Raw genomic sequence first — 20774 nt, forward strand, 5'->3', positions numbered from 1 at the left:
ACTTGCCATACTTTCCACAGTGGCCCCCACCCAAACAGTCCAGCGCCAATACTTTTATTGTTGCTAAAGCTAATAATGCTGTTTCTGGCTATTGACTTTCATTCCGAAGTTTTAATAGTTAAAAGACAATATTATTTACATTTACAATGCTAGAAAATATTAGTTGTAGCTAATTTACTTCATTATAATAAACTTAGTTAGCAAATAGAGGAATCAGGTGGCACTGTATAAAGACAAATTGTATTTGATTCTCGACAAGCTTTCGCACAACCGTGCTTCATCAAGTCAAATTTATTCTCGACAAGCTTTCGCACAACCGTGCTTCATCAGGTCAAATTGATTCTCGACAAGCTTTCGCACAACCGTGCTTTGTCAGGTCAAAATGATATACAATTTGTCTTTATACAGTGCCACCTGATTCCTCTATTTAGAATTAGACTAATACGGCCATATACAAAGATTAGTTAGCAAAATATATGCCAAGGAATATTAAATTAGATAAGAAGACCTTTGTTTTGCAACTTATTTTCTAAAATTTGGTCACCATTATAATGTAAAGTAAGTCCTAGGTAGTATACATGTTTCAAATATTATAAATTGAAGCCAAAATTTTGGTGTTAAATTTAACTTTAACAATTGGCTCTTGTTATGGTGCATATTGCATCTAGTTTGCATTCTGTGGCAGATGCATACCAAATATTTTTAAAGCAATTCGTGTGCACACCTCAATAACTAAATTGCACACTTCAGAAAAGGTTGTATTGCAGTAGGATTTCAAACTTCAGTTCTGCCAAAATATGTCTGCACATCTGGAAAGTTGGTGATGTATGTCAGATATCTGTGCATCGCACATTCTTTTTATCACATTTTAGTGTAAATTTCAAATTTGTGGGATAAAAATCTTAAGGTCCGAAAATATGTTACTTCCTTCTGTTCATGGTGGTCTGAAGGCATACAACCAAACTAATAAAAACTCATGAATATTATTAGCTGTAAAAGTGTTGTAGTGATCTCAAGTTGATAAAAAATAGCTGTTGCATAAGGTTGTGAAGTTGTAGCGAATAGTGCCCAATAAATTTAAATTTCATATTTCACTACCTTAATTGACCTTACTTTTTAACATTTTTGCATTCTTAACTTTTTCCATTAAGGTCATATACAAGTCATGATTTTAAATAAAATTTTGAACTTAAGTTGTTTATTATCTATAAGCTGCTTTAAGTTTAATATTACAGAATTTAATTAAATATTATAATGCCTGGCCAAATTAATTTATATTTTTGTTTTTCATTATTAAAAATGTTTTTAGCATTTTATATAATTCCTAGATGTAATATTTCAGTCAACCCCCAAAATTAAGGACTTTGTAAGGTGAAAGTGCAAGTAAAAAGATGTCTCTGAAAGTGTTAAGTAACCTTTAAATCATTGGAAAAGCTCTCTGCATCAAGTCTACACCCATTTGACAAAGAAACAGCTTCAGTTTCCATCCCCACTAACAAACCTTTGTGCACGGAAGTTAGAGAAAAGGTAATTTCCATTTTGTGTGTTGTGCATTCCAAAACATTAATGTTTACCAGCACTTCCCAACCCGTGGCCAATGGTTTCCAGGTACCAAACTCGAAAATGTTTTTTCAATTATCTTTTATAACGACTTGGCTAATTTAGTCCACTTATTAAAATATGTAACCAATAAACAAGGCCTATTTAATAAAAACATGCAAGTAGTTCAGGAGAAATATATGTATATCTAACATTTTTAGTATTGTCTAGTGTCGACAAGGGAGTCCAATCATCTAACAAGGAGAAACAACTAGCGATAAACTCGTGGTGCCTATGTGCAAAAAATCATACAGTGATGAAGAAAAGGACGAACATTTAAATGTGTAATTATTCTAGACCGGTGGTTACTGTATAGTAACCCCGTATCATTTTACACAATCGTTCGTGATCGCGCCGCTTAAAACTGCACATGGTAAAATAAACAGATTTGGAAAATCATATCCAAAATGGCCCATTGATTGAGTTATAGTTCCTAACAGGCCGTTTAAAATACCCAGAATGCGATAATTTATTGAAAGATTTTATGGACTACGTATGCTACATTTATTACGCACCACATTGTGCAATTTTGGAAAAACATATAAATAGTTTCCTGCTTTACTACACTCTGATTATGTTTTTGTGTCTTGTTTTTAGCTATTAGTGCTTTAAATGTGAGTTTAATAAAATAAAAAGCAAAGGTTATGTGTTCCAGTGTTGGTTGACTACAAAAACTAAGTCCACTTACAAATACCAGTATTTTTGTTAGCTGATTTTTACGCATTTTGCGTTTCGTCCTTAGTATTAAAAAAAGAGGCCTAACAGTGTATTAAAATAAATAATTTTATTAATTATAACATTCAAATTATGTCCGTGTTGGGTCGTTCCTTGTTCTACAATTGACGATTAAAAATCAAGCAATATATCCACCGCACAACGCAGTAAATCAAAACGTGAATTGAGCACACATTTTTGTAGTGGTTTATCGTGATATTTATTGATTCGATCTATATTTGCCCCTATGATTTTGTTGTATCTGGTAGGACTCCAATGGTCCAGCCACAAGATCGAAATATATATTTCAGAATAAAACAAAAATCGGACTAGGACCTAACACTCGTAATAATAACGTATAAACGGAATATGTCCTAAATGCGTCGGAATAAGATTTAACTTGCAAGAAAGAACCAAGCCTATACAAAATTTGCCGCCCGTAGGTACATCACAAACCTTCTAATAATTTCAACTCTGAAAACAATTTTCAAACCCCAAACAGGGCCTACAATCGATGCTAAAACAGCGGAGCCTTAACGGCGCCGTTCCATCTAGGGTGCCCAAGCGTCGACACCAAAACAACCGATGGCCCTGATCGTCCCATACACTCTCCTCCAGTTTCAGACGTTATTTTGGCCATCAAACGCCCTGTTTCGATGAATTTAGGACTTTCCGGCGGGTATGTGTGTTACTCAGGCGGTTTAGATCTTATTCTGTCGTGGGTATTAGGCCTACTGCGTATTTGGCTTTATTATGTCGTTGGTTTTGCTTTGTAGTTATTATTGTATGTTCCCATCTGATTCCTATAAAACTGTCTTAAATGGTGCCAAGGTGTAATGACTGTTAGCGATGGATACAATCGTGTTTATACTCTTAATAGCTTACGTTACAACATGTTGGTCACCTCGGACAAACTTCCGACGTCAACCTGGTTTTAAAATGGCCATATGCCTGAAAAAATCCATCTCTTAAGGTTTTAATACTGTTAGCACTGCTGTATTGAGGCATTGTTTTAACTACGTGTGACGAAACGAAACTAAACAATTATGTTTTTTTCAATGAGAACATGTTATTGACTTGCGTCTAAAAATATTGTTGTTCACAATATTTGTCAAAAGGTAAAAAGCGTAGTATTAATGCACATTTCAACATACTAAACCATGCCTATTAAAGATTTTCATCCTGGCAGCTGTACAGCCGACGTTTTTAATTCCAGCTTAAAAGTTTTAGATTTCCAGCTTAAAAGCACTGTAGTATAAAGGGACTTAGGAATGCGTATAATGCGCCCTTATACTGCAGTGCTTTTAAGCTGGAAATCTAAAACAAATTCATACGTCTAGTTAAACAGAAGATAAGCACTTTTTATTACGAGGTTAAATTCAGAAACACTTCTGTACGAATCAGTAGTTTAATGAAACGGTTGTGCGAAAAGTCAGCTTTGCGACCTTTAACGCACAGTCCAATTACTGCTAAACGAAAAGAGTTACACGATCAGTTGTCTTACCAAACATCTCAGTTTATACGTCTTTTACAAATGTGTAAGTTTTAATTTTCCAACTTGAAAAATGCTTCTGTACTAAGCGCGCATCATAAGCATTTATAATGCACGATCCTGTGCGAAAAGTTAGCTTTGCGACCTTTAACGCGCAATCAAATTTCTTCCAAACGAAAAGAGTTAAACGAACAGTTGTTTTACGAAACATCTCAGTTTATACGTCTTTTACAAATGTGTAATTTTTAATTTTCCAACTTGAAAAATGCTTCTGTACTAAGCGCGCTTCATAAGCATTTATAAGGCACGACCCTGTGCGAAAAATCAGCTTTGCGAACTTTAACATGCAATCAAATTACTGCCAAACGAAAAGAGTTAAACGAACAGTTGTTTTACGAAACATCTCAGTTTATATGTATTTTACAAATGTGTAATTTTTAATTTTCCAACTTGAAAAATGCTTCTGTACTAAGCGCGCTTCATAAGCATTTATGAGGCACGACCCTGTGCGAAAAGTCAGCCTAGCGAACTTTAACGCGCAATCAAATTACTGCCAAACGAAAAGAGTTAAACAAACAGTTGTTTTACGAAACATCTCAGTTTATACGTCTTTTACAAATGTGTAATGTTTAATTTTCCAACTTGAAAAATTCTCCTGTACTAAGCGCGCATCATAAGCATTTATAATGCACTACTATGTGCGAAAAGTCAGCTTTGCGACCTTCAACGCGCAATCAAATTACTGCCAAACGAAAAGAGTTAAACGAACAGTTGTTTTACGAAACATCTCAGTTTATATGTATTTTACAAATGTGTAATTTTTAATTTTCCAACCCTGAAAAATGCTTCTGTACTAAGCGCGCTTCATAAGCATTTATGAGGCACGACCCTGTGCAAAAAGTCAGCCTAGCGAACTTTAACGCGCAGTCAAATTACTGTCAAACGAAAAGAGTTGAACGAACTGTTGTTTTACCAAACATCTCAGTTTATATTTCTCCCACAAATGGGTTATTTTAATTTTCCAACTTGAAAAACTTTTCTGTACTTAGCGCGGATCAAAGGCATTTAAAAGGTACACCCGTGAGAAAGTTAGCTTTGCAACAGTCAGCGCAAAATTAAGATTACGGACAAGGTACGAAATGTAAACAAACAGTTTTTGCACAAGTATCATTGTGTTTATATCTTCTACAAATGTAAAAGTAACTCATTTTTAACCGAAGTACACTTTGTGTACTGGTATACTCAAAACGTGTACATGAGAATTAAAACAGCCACAGGCTCTCGCAGACAATTGTCGGCTGTGCAGCTGCCAGGATGAAAATCTTTAATATGCATGGTTTAGTATGTTGAAATGTGCATTAATACTAAGCTTTTTAACTTTTGACAAATATTGTGAACAACTTTTAGACGCAAGTCAATAATATGTTCTCATTGAACAAACCATAATTGTTTAGTTTGGTTTCGTCACACGTAGTTAAAACAATGTCTCAATACAGCAGTGCTAACAGTATTAAAACCTAAAGAGATGGATTTTTTCAGGCATATGGCCATTTTAAAACCAGGTTGACGTCGGACGTTTGTCCGAGGTGACCAACATGTTGTAACGTAAGCTATTAAAAGTATAAACACGATTGTATCCATCGCTAGCAGTCATTACACCTTGGCACCATTTAAGACAGTTTTATACGAATCAGATGGGAACATACAATAATAACTACAAAGCAAAAATGCATTAAGCACAAAAATCTATAATACCATAGTATGAAGATCAACGACATAATAAAGCCAAATACGCAGTAGGCCTAATTTCCACGACAGAATAAGATCTAAATCGCCTGAATAACACACATACCCGCCGGAAAGTCCTAAATTTATTAAAACAGGGCGTTTGATGGCCAAAATAACGTCTGAAACTGTAGGGAGAGGGTATGGGACGATCAGGGGCCATCGGCTGTTTTGGTATCGACGCTTGGGCACCCTAGATGAAACGGCGCCGTTGAGGCTCCGCTGTTTTGGCATCGATTGTAGGCCCTGTTTGGGGTTTGAAAATTGTTTTCAGAGTTGAAATTATTAGAAGGGTTTGTGATGTACCTACGGGCGGGGTTAGGTGAAATTTTGTGTAGGCTTGGTTCCTGCAAGTTAAGTCTTATTCCGACGTATTTAGGACATATTCCGTTTATACGTTATTACGATTATAACGTCCTAGTCCGATTTTTGTTTTATTCCGAAATATACATTTCGATCTTGTGGCTGGACCATTGGAGTCCTACCAGATACAACGAAATCATAGGGGCAAATATAGATCGAATCAATAAATATCACGATAAACCACTACAAAAATGTGTGCTCAATTCACGTTTTGATTTACTGCGTTGTGCGGTGGATATATTGCTTGATTTTTAATCGTCAATTGTAGAACAAGGAACGACCCAACACGGACATAATTTGAATGTAGTAATTAATAAAATTATTTATTTTAATACACTGTTCGGCCTCTTTTTTTAATACTAAGGACGAAACGCAAAATGCGTAAAAATCAGCTAACAAAAATACTGTTATTTGTAAGTGGACTTAGTTTTTGTAGTCAACCAACACTGGAACACATAACCGTTGTTTTTTTATTTTATTAAACTCACATTAAAGCACTAATAGCTAAAAACAAGGCACAAAAACATAATCAGAGTGTAGTAAAGCAGAAAACTATTTATATGTTTTTCCAAAATTGCACAATGTGGTGCGTAATAAATGTAGCATACGTAGTCCATAAAATCTTTCAATAAATTATCGCATTTCCGGTATTTTAAACGGCCTGTTAGGAACTATAACTCAATCAATGGGCCATTTTACTCAATCAATGGGCCATTTTTTTGCATGTTTTTATTAAATAGGCCTTGTTTATTGGTTACATATTTTAATAACTGTGGACTAAATTAGCCAAGTCGTTATAAAAGATAATTGAAAAAACATTTTCGAGTTTGGTACCTGGAAACCATTGGCCACGGGTTGGGAAGTGCTGGTAAACATTAATGTTTTGGAATGCACAACACACAAAATGGAAATTACCTTTTCTCTAACTTCCGTGCACAAAGGTTTTTTAGTGGGGATGGAAACTGAAGCTGTTTCTTTGTCAAATGGGTGTAGACTTGATGCAGAGAGCTTTTCCAATGATTTAAAGGTTACTTAACACTTTCAGAGACATCTTTTTACTTGCACTTTCACCTTACGAAGTCCTTAATTTTGGGGGTTGACTGAAATATTACATCTAGGAATTATATAAAATGCTAAAAAACATTTTCAATAATGAAAAACAAAAATATAAATTAATTTGGCCAGGCAAGATAATATTTAATTAAATTCTGTAATATTAAACTTAAAGCAGCTTATAGATAATAAACAACTTAAGTTCAAAATTTTATTTAAAATCATGACTTGTATATGACCTTAATGTAAAAAGTTAAGAATGCAAAAATGTTAAAAAGTAAGGTCAATTAAGGTAGTGAAATATGAAATTTAAATTTATTAGGCACTATTCGCTACAATTTCGCAACCTTATGCAGCAGCTATTTTTTATCAACTTGAGATCACTACAACACTTTTACAGCTAATAATATTCATGAGTTTTTATTAGTTTGGTTGTATGCCTTCAGACCACCATGAACAGAAGGAAGTAACATATTTTCGGACCTTAAGATTTTTATCCCACAAATTTGAAATTTACACTAAAATGTGATAAAAAGAATGTGCGATGCACAGATATCTGACATACATCACCAACTTTCCAGATGTGCAGACATATTTTGGCAGAACTGAAGTTTGAAATCCTACTGCAATACAACCTTTTCTGAAGTGTGCAATTTAGTTATTGAGGTGTGCACACAAATTGCTTTTCAATTTATAATATTTGAAACATGTATACTACCTAGGACTTACTTTACATTATAATGGTGACCAAATTTTAGAAAATAAGTTGCAAAACAAAGGTCTTCTCATCTAATTTAATATTCCTTGGCATATATTTTGCTAACTAATCTTTGTATATGGCCGTATTTGTCTAATTCTAAATAGAGAAATCAGGTGGCACTGTATAAAGACAAATTGTATATCATTTTGACGTGATAAAGCACGGTTGTGTGAAAGCTTGTCGAGAATCAATTTGACCTGATGAAGCACGGTTGTGCGAAAGCTTGTCGAGAATCAAATACAATTTGTCTTTATACAGTGCCACCTGATTCCTCTATTTGCTAACTAAGTTTATTATAATGAAGTAAATTAGCTACAACTAATATTTTCTAGCATTGTAAATGTAAATAATATTGTCTTTTAACTAATAAAACTTCGGAATGAAAGTCAATAGCCAGAAACAGCATTATTAGCTTTAGCAACAATGAAAGTATTGGCGCTGGACTGTTTGGGTGGGGGCCACTGTGGAAAGTATGACAAGTGCACCCAGAAAAAAATCTGAACTACACCCTAAACATGTAAAACGTTTGTGCACCCTATTATGTTTACAATGCAATGTATGCAATACAGAGTGCATGAGAAAATCATAACGTGGAAGTCTGAAAATTTGAAAGCAGACCAGAGATGCACATTTTTCGTGCTGGTCTAAAGTCCTACCACAACGCACATTATTTTGGTTAGAGTTAAAAATAAATATAAGAATACTTGACCCACCCACATCCAAACACTAACTCTCGCCGCCCCTAACTCTAATATTGTGCGTTGATTTAATAATGTGGTAGGATTCTAGACCAGTGCCCTTTTTTAACTTTGTTGCACCTAGTCACCCGAATTTTTTCGGCATTGTACCCGCGTGTTCTGTTATACTTTTCAGGCTGGGGTAAGGGTGGTTCAAGTATTATTATTAATAGTATTGCTTAACCTATACCCAAACCGACACGCTAACCCGCACCCTAACCCAAATAATGTTCGCTAAGGTAAGCTTTAGCAACAATAAAAGCTTTTAACCTTCTATTTACTGGGTAAAATTATAAACATCGCATTAACTTGGTACAGTTATAAACATTTCTGCATTTCTAATATCCAAAACTCACCCCATCCGTCAGAAATCAGTGCAGTTCTAAGCAAAAAGGTCTACGACAATCAGTGCATTCAAAGGATCAAAAAGTCCGACTTTTAGACTTTGAGGTCGTGGACAATGCACTAATTTGCATTAAGAAATGTGCATAAGAAGATTAAGTTTAACAATACTTGACCCAACCAAACCCAAACGCTAACCAGCACCCTAACCCAAATAATGTGCGATAATTTAATAATTATAACGCTTCAGGCCCCAATACCTCAATTTGTGACGTAATAATCTTAAATACAATGGACGAGAAACTATCTTATGCCCATCCGAGTATGGGCTTTTTTCCCCAGCATTTAAAGAATTATTAAAATAACGCACATTATTTGGGTTAGGATTCGGGTTAGCGTTAGGGTTTAGGTGGGTCAAGTGTTATTAATCCTATCTCATACTTTTTGTTATCTTTTCTGAACTTTTAATGAATATTTTCAATTTATCTACGCCGGGAGTTTACCTAAAGGTCCAAATCAGTGCATTGCCAGGACCTCAAGGTCTAAAAGTCTAGACTTTTCTGCCATTGGATGCCCTGATTGTCGTAGACCTTTTTGCTTAGAAATGCACTGATTTCTAACGGATCGGGTGAAAAATCTGTAGTCTGCATCGCTTGGCAATGTTTCGTTATGCATGATTAGTCTGCGCATTCGCTGTTCGCCTGTATCCTGTTCTTATACGGTCCGCTTAAAGCAAGGGTCTCAAACACGCGGCCCGCGGGCCGCATGCGGCCCGCGAGAACATTTTGTGCGGCCCGTGTAAAAATTTTGGATTTCCAAGTATTTAACAATATTTAAGTGCCACATATCTTTTTTTATCAGATTTAAAAGTTAAAATTCACTCTAAAATTGCTTCAAAAAACTGGAACTATACTCACCAAACTTCACTGTCATATCACTTTCAAACGCTACCATTTATGCGGTAAAAGATCTACTATTACGTCACATTGCCTATTCAACTCCGTACAGTTGTTCATTGTCGAGTTGTAGGCTTTGATTGTTCTAGCCTAGTATTGAAATAAATTTCTATAGCTTAAAAAGCTAAATTACACTTGTCTTTTGCTTCAAAAATGAGAAAAATCACAGACGAAGGAAAAGTTTTTCAAGATAAGTGGGAGGAGTTATATTTTGTCACCGCGGTAAGAGGTACTAGTTATTACCTTATTTGCCGGCAGAAGATCTCTGTTATGAAGAAGTATAACAAGGGTTTGCACTTCGAAACAATGCACCGCGATACATAATATGCTTACCAGGGCAAAGTAAAAAAATAAAAAGTTAAACCAGCATTTTGCAAACAAAGAAGTTTCTTTGCCAATATTAGGCAGTCCACATCTGCAGGCAACTCTAAGATTTGTTTCTGTCGACAATTTGAAGCCCAATATCGAGATCCTTGTCCTTGATAAACGCTGCCAGTAAAGTAGCCAGAACAAATAACTATAGCCTAAAATCAGCCTACACGTGTTTATATTTTATTGTGTTCTTATTTATTGTAAATTGCGGCCCTTGGGCATTTTACACGTCCTCATTTGGCCCTCAGAGCAATTTGAGTTTGAGACCCTTGGCTTAAAGCGTCTAATTTCTACCACATGTTCTAACACAGACGCTTCAAAGCCCCGAATTATCCTAATACGAACGCTACAAGCGTTAAAAACAAATCGAATCGGGTGGTAAATGTATCAAACTTTGCCGTCGATGCTATACGGTACGTACAAAGCAGTTTTAAAGCATAATTCCATCTGTTTATGACTAACATATACTTTATTGGAAGCCATATGCTTCAAATGAGGATTCAAATTGGCTATAAGATGTGCATTATCATTAACCGTTTTGCAATCGACCAGTTTGTTCTGTATTAAAATGTTTATGTGTGCACCTTTAGCCTGTAGTTTCACCAAAATATGTATTTACCGGAAATCCATATGATGATAAATTCAACTAAAATTTTAGCTAATAATTTCACATAAAGATTAATGTTTTCTTTCTCTCCGTAAAGATTTTTTTTTTTTTTTATATACATTTACATTTCTACAGAATGACTCAGATGACGAAACGACTGCCACGTCTTTGGGTAGGTTTAACCCTTATGCTGTGTTGTGTCAAAATAGGCTAATATAGAAATATATTGGCATGTTTAAATTAATGAATGGCAATACCAAAATCGAAAGGTAAAAGATTTATATTAAATGGTTTTGACACTTACGCTAGTTTTGTATCGGACAAACAGTCCGATAAAATCAGATCGGCATCCCAAGCCGCCACATGGCCTACTGTGTTGGCAGGTGAGCTCTTGCTGGCATTGGATCTACAAAAAAGCTCGGAGCAACTCGATAGGTTACTACGCTTACAAGCACTTGTTGAATCAATCACAACGCCCGACAGTGAATTAACAGAGACAGGTAAGGCTCGTTTTAAATGACAACTTACACCATCAACAAACATCCCCGCAAAGTGATGAATCGTAGTTAGCAGTAAAATTGTTTTCTTTTGATTGACCCCTTTCCTATTAAAAATCGCAGGAACTGATTTTCTACAATTGGGCTTAAGGGTTGTGAGAGGACCAACCTGGAAGTGGAATGATCAGGTATGCTACATATTTATTTATCCAATGTTTTAGTCACCAGATTCTATCAACTTACCAAATATACAGTGGCGCCCGTTTGTCTTATTTAAAAAGTTGTATAGGCGTTAAAGGTTAAAGTGTTAAACGACACAATGTCCATATTGCAAAGCTGTAAAGAAAATTGGCATTGGATAATTTGGAAGAATTTGTATTTTGTGGAGAATCAGCGTCGACATAGCGCTTCGCTGTGAACAAATAGAAAAGTGAAAACAGTACTGGGCGCCTTCATGCATGAGTTGGCATGCCATAATACAAAACATACTACACAACCGAAAAATATTCGCGAGGCGTGAAAAATAATTGCGTATATACAAAACAATTGGCCTTTTAGGTTTGGTAGGCACTGAACATACGAAATATGTGACCCGGGCAAATGTACAAGTAATGAAATTACGGTTTAAGATATAGCCTACTTGTGGCAAAACGATTTTTCACCCCTAAAACGCTTATGGCAATGGAAACTTCCTGTAAACTTAAAAATTACTTTAAAAAAATTAAGACATCAGTATAATTAATTTATTTGTTTTAAGTATAAGAGTGAAGCAATTTTATTATTGATTAAGAAGGTATTTGATAGCAGTATTTTTATATAGGCCTAAAGCAGGGGTGTCTAACTTAAACATGCCGACGTGACAATTGTTATCTTATAACTTCTTCCCGTGCAAAAGTTAAGCAACTATTCTTTTTTAAATTAAAAGCGCTTTTATACAAAAAATAAAACAGTATAATGGAATAATCTTAGAAGTAATTGTTTGTTGTCTTAATTGCTGGGATTGTTTTATATTGGGAATAAAAATGATAATTGGCTGTATAACAAATTTAGCTTTATAACAATTGGCTGTGTTTTTTGGGGGGTGGGGCTTACGTGCCATTTTTTATTAGGTCGCGTGCCTCATGTTGGACACCACTGACCTAAAGTTTATTTACGGAACATATCTTGTTTGTGTCGAAAATCTAAGAGCCGAAACAAGTGTTTTTTTTTAATTATTTAACGTTTTTTCTTTCAAACTAGTGTTTTTGTTAAATTATTAACACAGATTTTGGGCCAGAGTTTTACAAAAAAACTGGTGGACTTGTTGCAATTATTTTGATTTTTCGCGGCCCGATAAAAATTCAAGGGTCAGCTGACCCAGTACACTAGTAGACACGATTTTCACTAATCTAACAACTTTCTAACTAATGCGAACGATTCGCTGACAGCATTTAGTGCAGCATAATAGATGCTTTATGAAGAGACATAATAAAATACGCTATATGATCGAATAATGCATAACTAAAAACAATAATGATGACAGATATTTTTTTTAACATAGACTAATGTTTAAACACATTCCCTAAAGCCTTATGTTGAAAAACTCCTTGCGGACCCTCTGAAACTGCTGTACAGACCCCAGTTGGTCCGCGGACCCCAGTTTGGGAACATATGGTCTAGTACAGTGGTTCGCAACCTTTCATGCCTCGTCGCCCCTTATAAATGCTTTTATTCCTCGTGCCCCCCACCCCCCTTGATTATAAAATATAGCTAGAGATGTGTTTAACGTGCTTTCACTTATTTTATTTCATCACGTTAATAAAAAAACACCTCGATTGAACGAAAGCCAATGAATAAATACACTTAAAATCAAATATCAGGTAACGTCGCTTCCTGGTCGAATCGTATTCTTTTGCCAGAAATAACTTCGGCGGCATCATTCTTTTTTGGGGATTTTGTGTTGGCTTTTAATCACACTAATTTTTAAGTTTAATGACGCATTTGACATCACCACCAGGCAGTGCAGACACTGCACATAATCATGGCGTCTAACTTTTGTGAAGCCAACAGAGACGTAACTCTCGCACCATTTGCGAATTTTCGACATTTGATAACACAAAACCTTGTTTATTAAGCTTCGTGTAAAAACGTATTTTTAATAGTAAACTTATCTGAAAGTATGTGCAATTCAACTATCCTTCGTTCTGTTAGGATTGCTTTTTTATCAATGGAAACAGCAACAATCGTTGAAAAAACATGTTTAGCTTGCTTGTATTAGATTTGCTATCATTCCAACTTGCGGTTTACATTAAACTAAGGCAGCCTTTCTTAACCTGGGGTAAATTTACCCCTGGGGGTAAATTTCCTCGTTTTAGGGGGAAAATGTATTTAGTACACTTTTTGAAATTTTAGTGCTGGTTATGCATATGATTGCCTATTTTTTTGTCACTGGGTAGGGCTTATAGCTGCTCAGTTAGTTTATTGTTGATCTTTTTGACCCAATGATTAGGGCATTTTAGTGATAAAACAATTGATCGACTGATTTAAATATTCTGTCAAAGTAGGCCTAACCATAAATTTAGTCTTAAAAAGTGGCATGTCCCAAAAGAAGAAAAAGTACTACAAATTTTTTTTGAATTTTAGATTTACATATTGAGAATGGTCTTCAAGTTCCTTGGTGTGTTTTATGCATGGAAACATTTTCAAAGAATAGGCTACTACGAAACCTGCTCCTTTAAAACAAAACCTAGCAAATGCTCATCCCAGTATAATGAGCAAAAATGGTCCCTTTTTGAGTCAAAACTGTGCAGTCTTAACTCTTAAAAGACAAAAACTAGACCGAACTGGAATGTTTTGACAACAATTCGTTGCTAAAAAGCAATGGCAGCCGTCGCATTGGTTATACCTAATGCAATTTGTTTTTTTCGTTTTTTAAAAGATGAGCACCATTTTATATATTGGGGTTAAATCTGATATTCATCTTTGTTAAAAGGGTAAAACATACAAAAAAAGGTTAAGAACCCCTGAACTAAGGCAATAAAATGCTGGTGAAACGTTCCAAAGAAAAACTGAAATAAACTAGAAAACACAACTGTTGGTTGTATGTGACGTAACGATGCTTGGCAATTAGGCGAGCAGATAAAGTATTGCAAGCTTAACGTCGACTGTTGCAAAACTTTTCACGAATAGCAAGTAGTAACGTGTAAGAAAAAATGCTTACAATAAGTCAAAGAAGGTTTAACACTACTAGCTTAAAAAAAAAAAAAAAAAATGACACGGGTTTTGCAATACCACGACATTGCTACAGACTTATGCTCGTGGCCTCTCAATGACAGCTCCGACATTTTTTTTGTCACATGATTATGTTAATAAATTTTAGATAAACATTAAGAGCAAGTTTCTCTTAAAGCGTATCGTTATATGCCCAGGACAACGGACTGGGCGGAATTGGAACTGTTGTGTCATACACCGATTTTGCTCAGTCGAAAACGATAAAGGTCACATGGGACTCGGGACATTCGAACAATTACAGGGTCGGTGCAGAACGTTCTTTCGACCTCCTAATTTTGGATAGCGCGACTACAGGTACGTTGTACACTTGTACAGATTTGTTTTCAAACTCTGTAGCAGGGAATGGAACTTTTATGTCGCGTGCAAAACGCTTCAGCACAGTTTAGGTTTAAAATATGTTCCTTTAACCTCTTACGACCCAGAACAGCGCTACAGCTTTACAAAAATAATTTGGCATTTTTAAGTTAATAGATTTTAAATGTATGCCCCTTTATAAATGTATAGCTTGACATGGTTTACTAAAATATTATCCCTCTTATCATGCCTAAATAACTTTTCAGGATACTGCAAAATATAAAAAAGTGTAGAAAAGGCGGGCCAAAACATGGTAATGATAACCATGGCGCCTTATAGGCTGAAGTATTTTATTAGAAGGCTAAAACGTTCTACAAAAACGAAAAATAAATAACCAAAATAGCAACATGCGAAGGTAGCAATGCATTAATATAACAGTTAAATGGTTATAAATAGGCCGTGCGCTAACTGCCAAAATAAATACTATCTTGCTTGTTAAGGTTTTGCCATTGTATTAAATGGAGCAGCAAACTGACTCATTTGAAACGCAATAGGCTAGCAAAGACAAATAGACTGCAAGTACTAAAACTATGTTCGTATTGGTTACGTGTGTGGTCCCGCGGCACCCTGGGGCAGGGCTGCGGAGTCGGTTAAAAATAACCCGAGTCTAACTCCGGCCAAAAAAATAAACCCGAGTCCGTCCCTGACTCTACAGCCTGTATTCAGCCAATTTACGTAACTAAAATAACGTGGATATTCAGCAATCCACTTATAGGGGTGTCGTATAATTCATTCACTCACAATACATGGTTGGAAAATATTCCACCATATGCTATTCCACCTTTACAGTTTCCAGTTGGCGGCCATATCAGTTTAAAAATTTGATACTGCGCATGCGCATGTCGGACTCGGGACTCGGGTAGTTTTACGTGGTCCTACTCGAGTTCCGAGTCCCGAATCCGACTCCAGCAAAACAAACCGACTCGTCGAGTCCCGAGTCCGACTCCGACTCCGCAGCCTTGCCCTGGGTTGCTATTTCTTATGGTCAAAGGTGCCGAGAAGTAAAATTTTAGAACAACTGTGAATCAGGCGGACCTCGGATCTTTTTTTTTCACTTAAAATCGTATTTAGTTACTTTTAAGGAGGCAGTAAAGTCTTGGCGCAAAGCGGAAAAAGCGTTTGTTACGTCGTTATTCATATTGAAAAGTGTAATAAAACCACTTTGAGAAAACGCGATAACCTTAATTTAGTTCAGTGTTTGTTAACCTCTCAAGTCAGGGCGCACATGGCGAGCGAAAAGAGCGCGATTTTTTTCTGGGTATACCGGCATTTTCTTTTCAAGTTTTTATTACATTTCAAATATAAAAATTAAAAATGTATGTCCAATATTTTTGAATACGTTATCCGTTTGTACGCGACGCACTGTGGCACTTGACAGTCAGTCTCAAAAGCGCAAGAAGCGCTAATCTAGCTCAAATAACAGCCTCATAACGTAAACAAGCCTGATGTATAAAGATCGTTAACGCAAAGCGCGAAAATTTTTCGCACTTACAGAGTTAAAATAGTCAAAAGTATGAGAAATGGACTCGTGTCTAGTTTGTCAAAGGATAAATTACATTCGCGGGCCGGATCCGGCCCACTGGCCGTAGATTGCCAACTGGCCCCTGCTGTACAACATATATGTGTAACTTTTTAATTTCTTGTCATTTCGCCACGGATCACCCGTGCAGTCGTCGCGGACCACAGTTTGGGAAACCCTGGTATAGAGTCTACATTTTACAACAGGGGTGACGAACCTATTTGCTGTCGCGTGCCACTTTGTCAGTTACCGCTAAGTTAGCGGGCCGCACAACTTTTTACTCATACTATAACACCTGTTAAAATCATAAACAATTGTTCATCAAACGAAATTAATCAAAACTCACGTCACCCATTGGTTCTGTGACGGTTTATGTTTCTAGGTGTAACCCATCCGAATGTATGCTGTGACGGTTGTCATTCGACACCCACGTTTGCGGCTAACGATATCATACGGGGTATGCGATGGAAGTGTCTAGATTGCCAAAACCTTGACCTATGTACAAGTTGCTATATGGAAGACAAACATGAAGTTTCTCATAGGTTTACAAGGATCGACCGAAAAGAAGCTGAAAGGTTCGTTGTATGTTTACCAAGCATTTTAGTTTGCATAAATCACCTTTACAGGAATAAAACTAACAAAAACGCTGTCCTACGTTTTTTATCAATTTGATGTGTTTTCTGTGTTACTTTTTGACGTATGTGTATGATGCGTTCCGCTTTCGTCAGACGACGTCTATTAATTTTATAATTTTTAAAGAAACAAATCTGGTAAGAGATATTAACGGTTTTGGCAAATCGCAATGAACTTTTTTTATTCCTAATTCCTCTTTGGAATAGGCCTATATATCACGAAGTGGCACGTCAAATGATATAATACAAGGGTCGGCAACCTTTTTTCTAGTCGCGGGCCAACCCAAACTCAAAAAGGTCTCTGCGGGTCGCACAAAATGCTAACTAAGAATTGTGTTATTAAAATGTTAGAACAACTTTTAGTCAGGGGGACTCGGATCTTTTTTTACAATTTAAAATGTGTTTAATTACATTTGAGGAGGCAGTAAAGTGTTGGCGCAAAGCGCGAAGAAAAATGCGTTTGTTGGTTTAAAATTCGCGTTCACACGTCGCCATCGATACTACTGATGAAAAGTGTAATAAAACTACTTTGGGGAAACGCGATAACCTTAATAGTTAATGTAGTTCAGTGTTTATTAACCTTTTTGTGTCCACATGGCGAGCGAACCGAGCGCGATTTTTTTTGGCTAACTGGCAGTTTTTTAAATTTCGTGCAAGTTGTTATTACTTTGCCAAAAATAAAAAACAAATAAAATTATATTCCAAACATTTTTGAATACGTTTTCCATTAGTCCGCGACGCACTTGGCAGTCTTCCAAGGCGCAACGGTGAAGAAGCGCTAACTTAGTTGAAAAGGCAGCCTCAAAACGTAAACGAACCGTACAAAGATCATTCGCGCAAAGCCCGAAAAATGTTACGCACTTACGTAGTTGAAATAGTCCAAAAGTATTTGAAATGGACTCGTGTCTAGTTTGTCCAAAGAGGCCGCGGGCCGGATGAATTCTATTGGCGGGCCGAATTCGGTTGCCGACCCCTGATATAATAGGTTTATCAGCGGGTTTTATAAGTGTGAGTTAATAAAAACATAAGCTTCTGTGGCTGCTGGGCAATTTATAAGCTTTTTGTTCTCTTGATCTAAATTCTCTTCGCATAAGGAAGGTTGAGTTATTGTGTAGTTCATAAACCCATCATGAATATCTAAGTTTACACAAGCCCTTACAGGAGCGTATTCGTTGAACAAAGGACATGAAGTGGTAGCAAAGGGTAGCGGCGTAGCAATAAGAGTATGAAAGCGCGTGAAATGTTTAAAAGGGCAACGAGAGCACTATTTTGAAGATGCAGACGAAATACGAGCATCTCATGTAGTGCTTTCGCATGGCTTAGACCAAAAAACTAATTTGTGTGTCAACTAATATTTTTTGCCTCACGGCGCACTGGTTCTAAAATCCTAGCGGTGCACCTGGCGAGGGAACCCAGCTCTAATTTTTTCGGATTAACCGGTATTTCTCTTAAAATATTTGCAAGTTTTATATTAGGCCCTATATAGTTGCTTTATCTTTAAATAACTTTTTTTTACCCCGGCTTACCTGGCGTTGTTCCATGGCGCACCAGTGCGCCTCGATGCACTGGTTAAGAAACGCTGAGCTATAGTGACACTTCGCTTATAGTGACACTTTTTTCCGCGGTCATTTTAGGTGTCACTATACACGAATTCAACTGTGTTACACAATTCTACCAGCGAATTCTCGGGTTTTAAGTTTCCAATTTCCAAAGTTTTGAATATTACATGCTTAATAAATGGCAGTGTTTCTCTACTTGCAAACTCAACTTCCTAAAAAGATAAAAAGCAAAATGTTTTTTACGCAGGCATTTAGGCAGGTAAAGTTGGCCAAAAAGATATAGTTTTTGTTCAAACAAAATTTATCATTAATATTTTAACAAGAACACACAATTAGAATAAATTTAGTCAGTTTTAATTGCCCAGTTGCACGGGAACATGACTGGCAACAACGGGTCTCTTTAATCTAATTGTTTCGCAGCGTAACGCTATATATATTTTGGTGGCGTCATACTTGAATGACCACAAACATTTTAAGCCACAAAATATGGTAACCCTGGTTAAAACGGTCCTTTGTTTAGTTGAGACACTATTTTTATAATCTTGTCACTGAACCTAGTAAAATTATATTTGAATAAATGTTTAGAGGTTGTCACCACTTAGTCAATTTTTTTCGGAATGACGCAAAACATTTTTAGAAACAAAATTAGCACACAACTCAAAAATTAACACAAACCTCAAAAATAATCACGGAATGGTCACCGTGTGTAAAATATTATTTAAATAATACTTTTTGGCCAGGTAACAACCAACTTTAGTGCCATTGTTACGTTGTTTAGCGTGAGGTTACCGCCAAGATCTTTATCTCGGCAAGTGCAGTCGAAAGGAATGATGGTCGGTGCGACGGTGGTAAGAGGGGAAGATTGGAGATGGGATGATCAAGACGGCGGAGAAGGAAACACAGGAACAATTACAGAAATAACGTGTTTAAAAATTGATTGTGAAGTTAAAAACGTTATTATATAAATTTTAATTGTATAATAACGCAAGTGGAAATAGCATGTAATTTGAAATGTTACTAAGTCTGTCACAAGCTTACGCTTAACCAAGTGTTTCTCAACCCAATGCTTTTTCAAACAAGTGACAAAATTGGTTGATTCGTCGACTGTATAGTAGTTTAATATGGTTAGATTAGATTTATTAAGGTTTGTTCGGAGCAAGATTCCTCCAAAATTTATGGAAATTGCGGAAGCCATACAAATAATTGGATTATAATAATTATAATAAAAATTTAACTTAGTTTTGCTAAAATATTAAGTTTGCCTCGCTGACAAAAACTTCAGTTAAAAGAATTGGGTCTCCACAGCTTTACTGTTTAGCCCTTTCCGTGATATTAAGGTAATCGTATTGTTCATTATGATTAAAACCCATTTCAAACCAGTGCTAATATTAAATGAAGAAACATTTATCAGTGGTTTCAATGACAAAAATGCGTCCAACGCCGTTCGTGTTCTTTGGAATGTTGGAACAAGCAACATATACAGAAGAGGGCACGAAGGAAAAGTGGATTTAAAATGCACGACTCCTACTAATGGTTGGGAATACTACGTTGAACATCTTCCCATGTTGGGTTAGAATTTGATACAACGTTTTGCTTCTTTGTAATACAAGTGACAAAATAAAATACTATAGTATCCCTAATTTTTTCACTTTGTCTGTGAAAAATAGAAACAAGTGTTTCCGGACCTGCCAGGTAGGGTGAATATACTGACCAAAAAAAGTCCATCCGGCCTGGGGAAAGCCACCATTTTGGATGTTTTAAATGGCCGTTACACATGATGTTTACATCTTTCTAGTCATCATCAATGTAAGAGTAAAACCAATTTCGGATTAGGGCCAAAATTAGACTAACCAATAAATCCTAATATGACCTACATGTAAATAAGACCTTAACTGCCTTGTGGGTTTTGTTTTTATTCTTGCCAGTTTAGGTCTTATTCCACCATAAATAGTATGGCGCTATTGGTTTAATTACGTTGTTGGTCTTAATACCATGGCTTTATACATATAGCTGGAGTTCACCCATAAGACCAAACAACATCAAAGCGGGAAAAAACACACTTGGGAATAAGACCAATATAGGTCTACTACCTAATAGTCGTTAGGAATAAGACTTAAATCCGTCGAATTAAGATCTTAATATTCAGAATCAGGCTTATACAAC

General features: G+C 36.1%; 1 protein-coding gene across 3 annotated transcripts in view; it reads left to right on the top strand.

Annotated features, from left to right (window-relative positions):
* Positions 1 to 20774, top strand: part of LOC146148515 (E3 ubiquitin-protein ligase MIB2-like) — a 31872-nt gene that overhangs the window by 4128 nt on the left and 6970 nt on the right. Inside the window, exons 1-9 of one of the 3 annotated variants that reach the window (XM_083387751.1) lie at positions 7513 to 7672; positions 10485 to 10586; positions 10916 to 10952; positions 11109 to 11280; positions 11401 to 11465; positions 14685 to 14841; positions 16803 to 16995; positions 19390 to 19533; positions 20023 to 20180. In XM_083387751.1, the coding sequence (XP_083243877.1) occupies positions 10917 to 10952; positions 11109 to 11280; positions 11401 to 11465; positions 14685 to 14841; positions 16803 to 16995; positions 19390 to 19533; positions 20023 to 20180 (925 nt within the window). In that variant the 5' untranslated portion in view covers positions 7513 to 7672; positions 10485 to 10586; position 10916. Of the gene's footprint in view, positions 1 to 7512; positions 7673 to 10484; positions 10587 to 10915; positions 10953 to 11108; positions 11281 to 11400; positions 11466 to 14684; positions 14842 to 16802; positions 16996 to 19389; positions 19534 to 20022; positions 20181 to 20774 lie in introns of those variants that run through there. The other 2 variants (XM_083387752.1, XM_083387750.1) reach the window with 2 other exon arrangements.

This window comes from Ascidiella aspersa, chromosome 4 (genome assembly GCF_963924565.1).
Source record: "Ascidiella aspersa chromosome 4, kaAscAspe10.2, whole genome shotgun sequence".
Lineage (NCBI taxonomy): Eukaryota > Metazoa > Chordata > Ascidiacea > Phlebobranchia > Ascidiidae > Ascidiella > Ascidiella aspersa.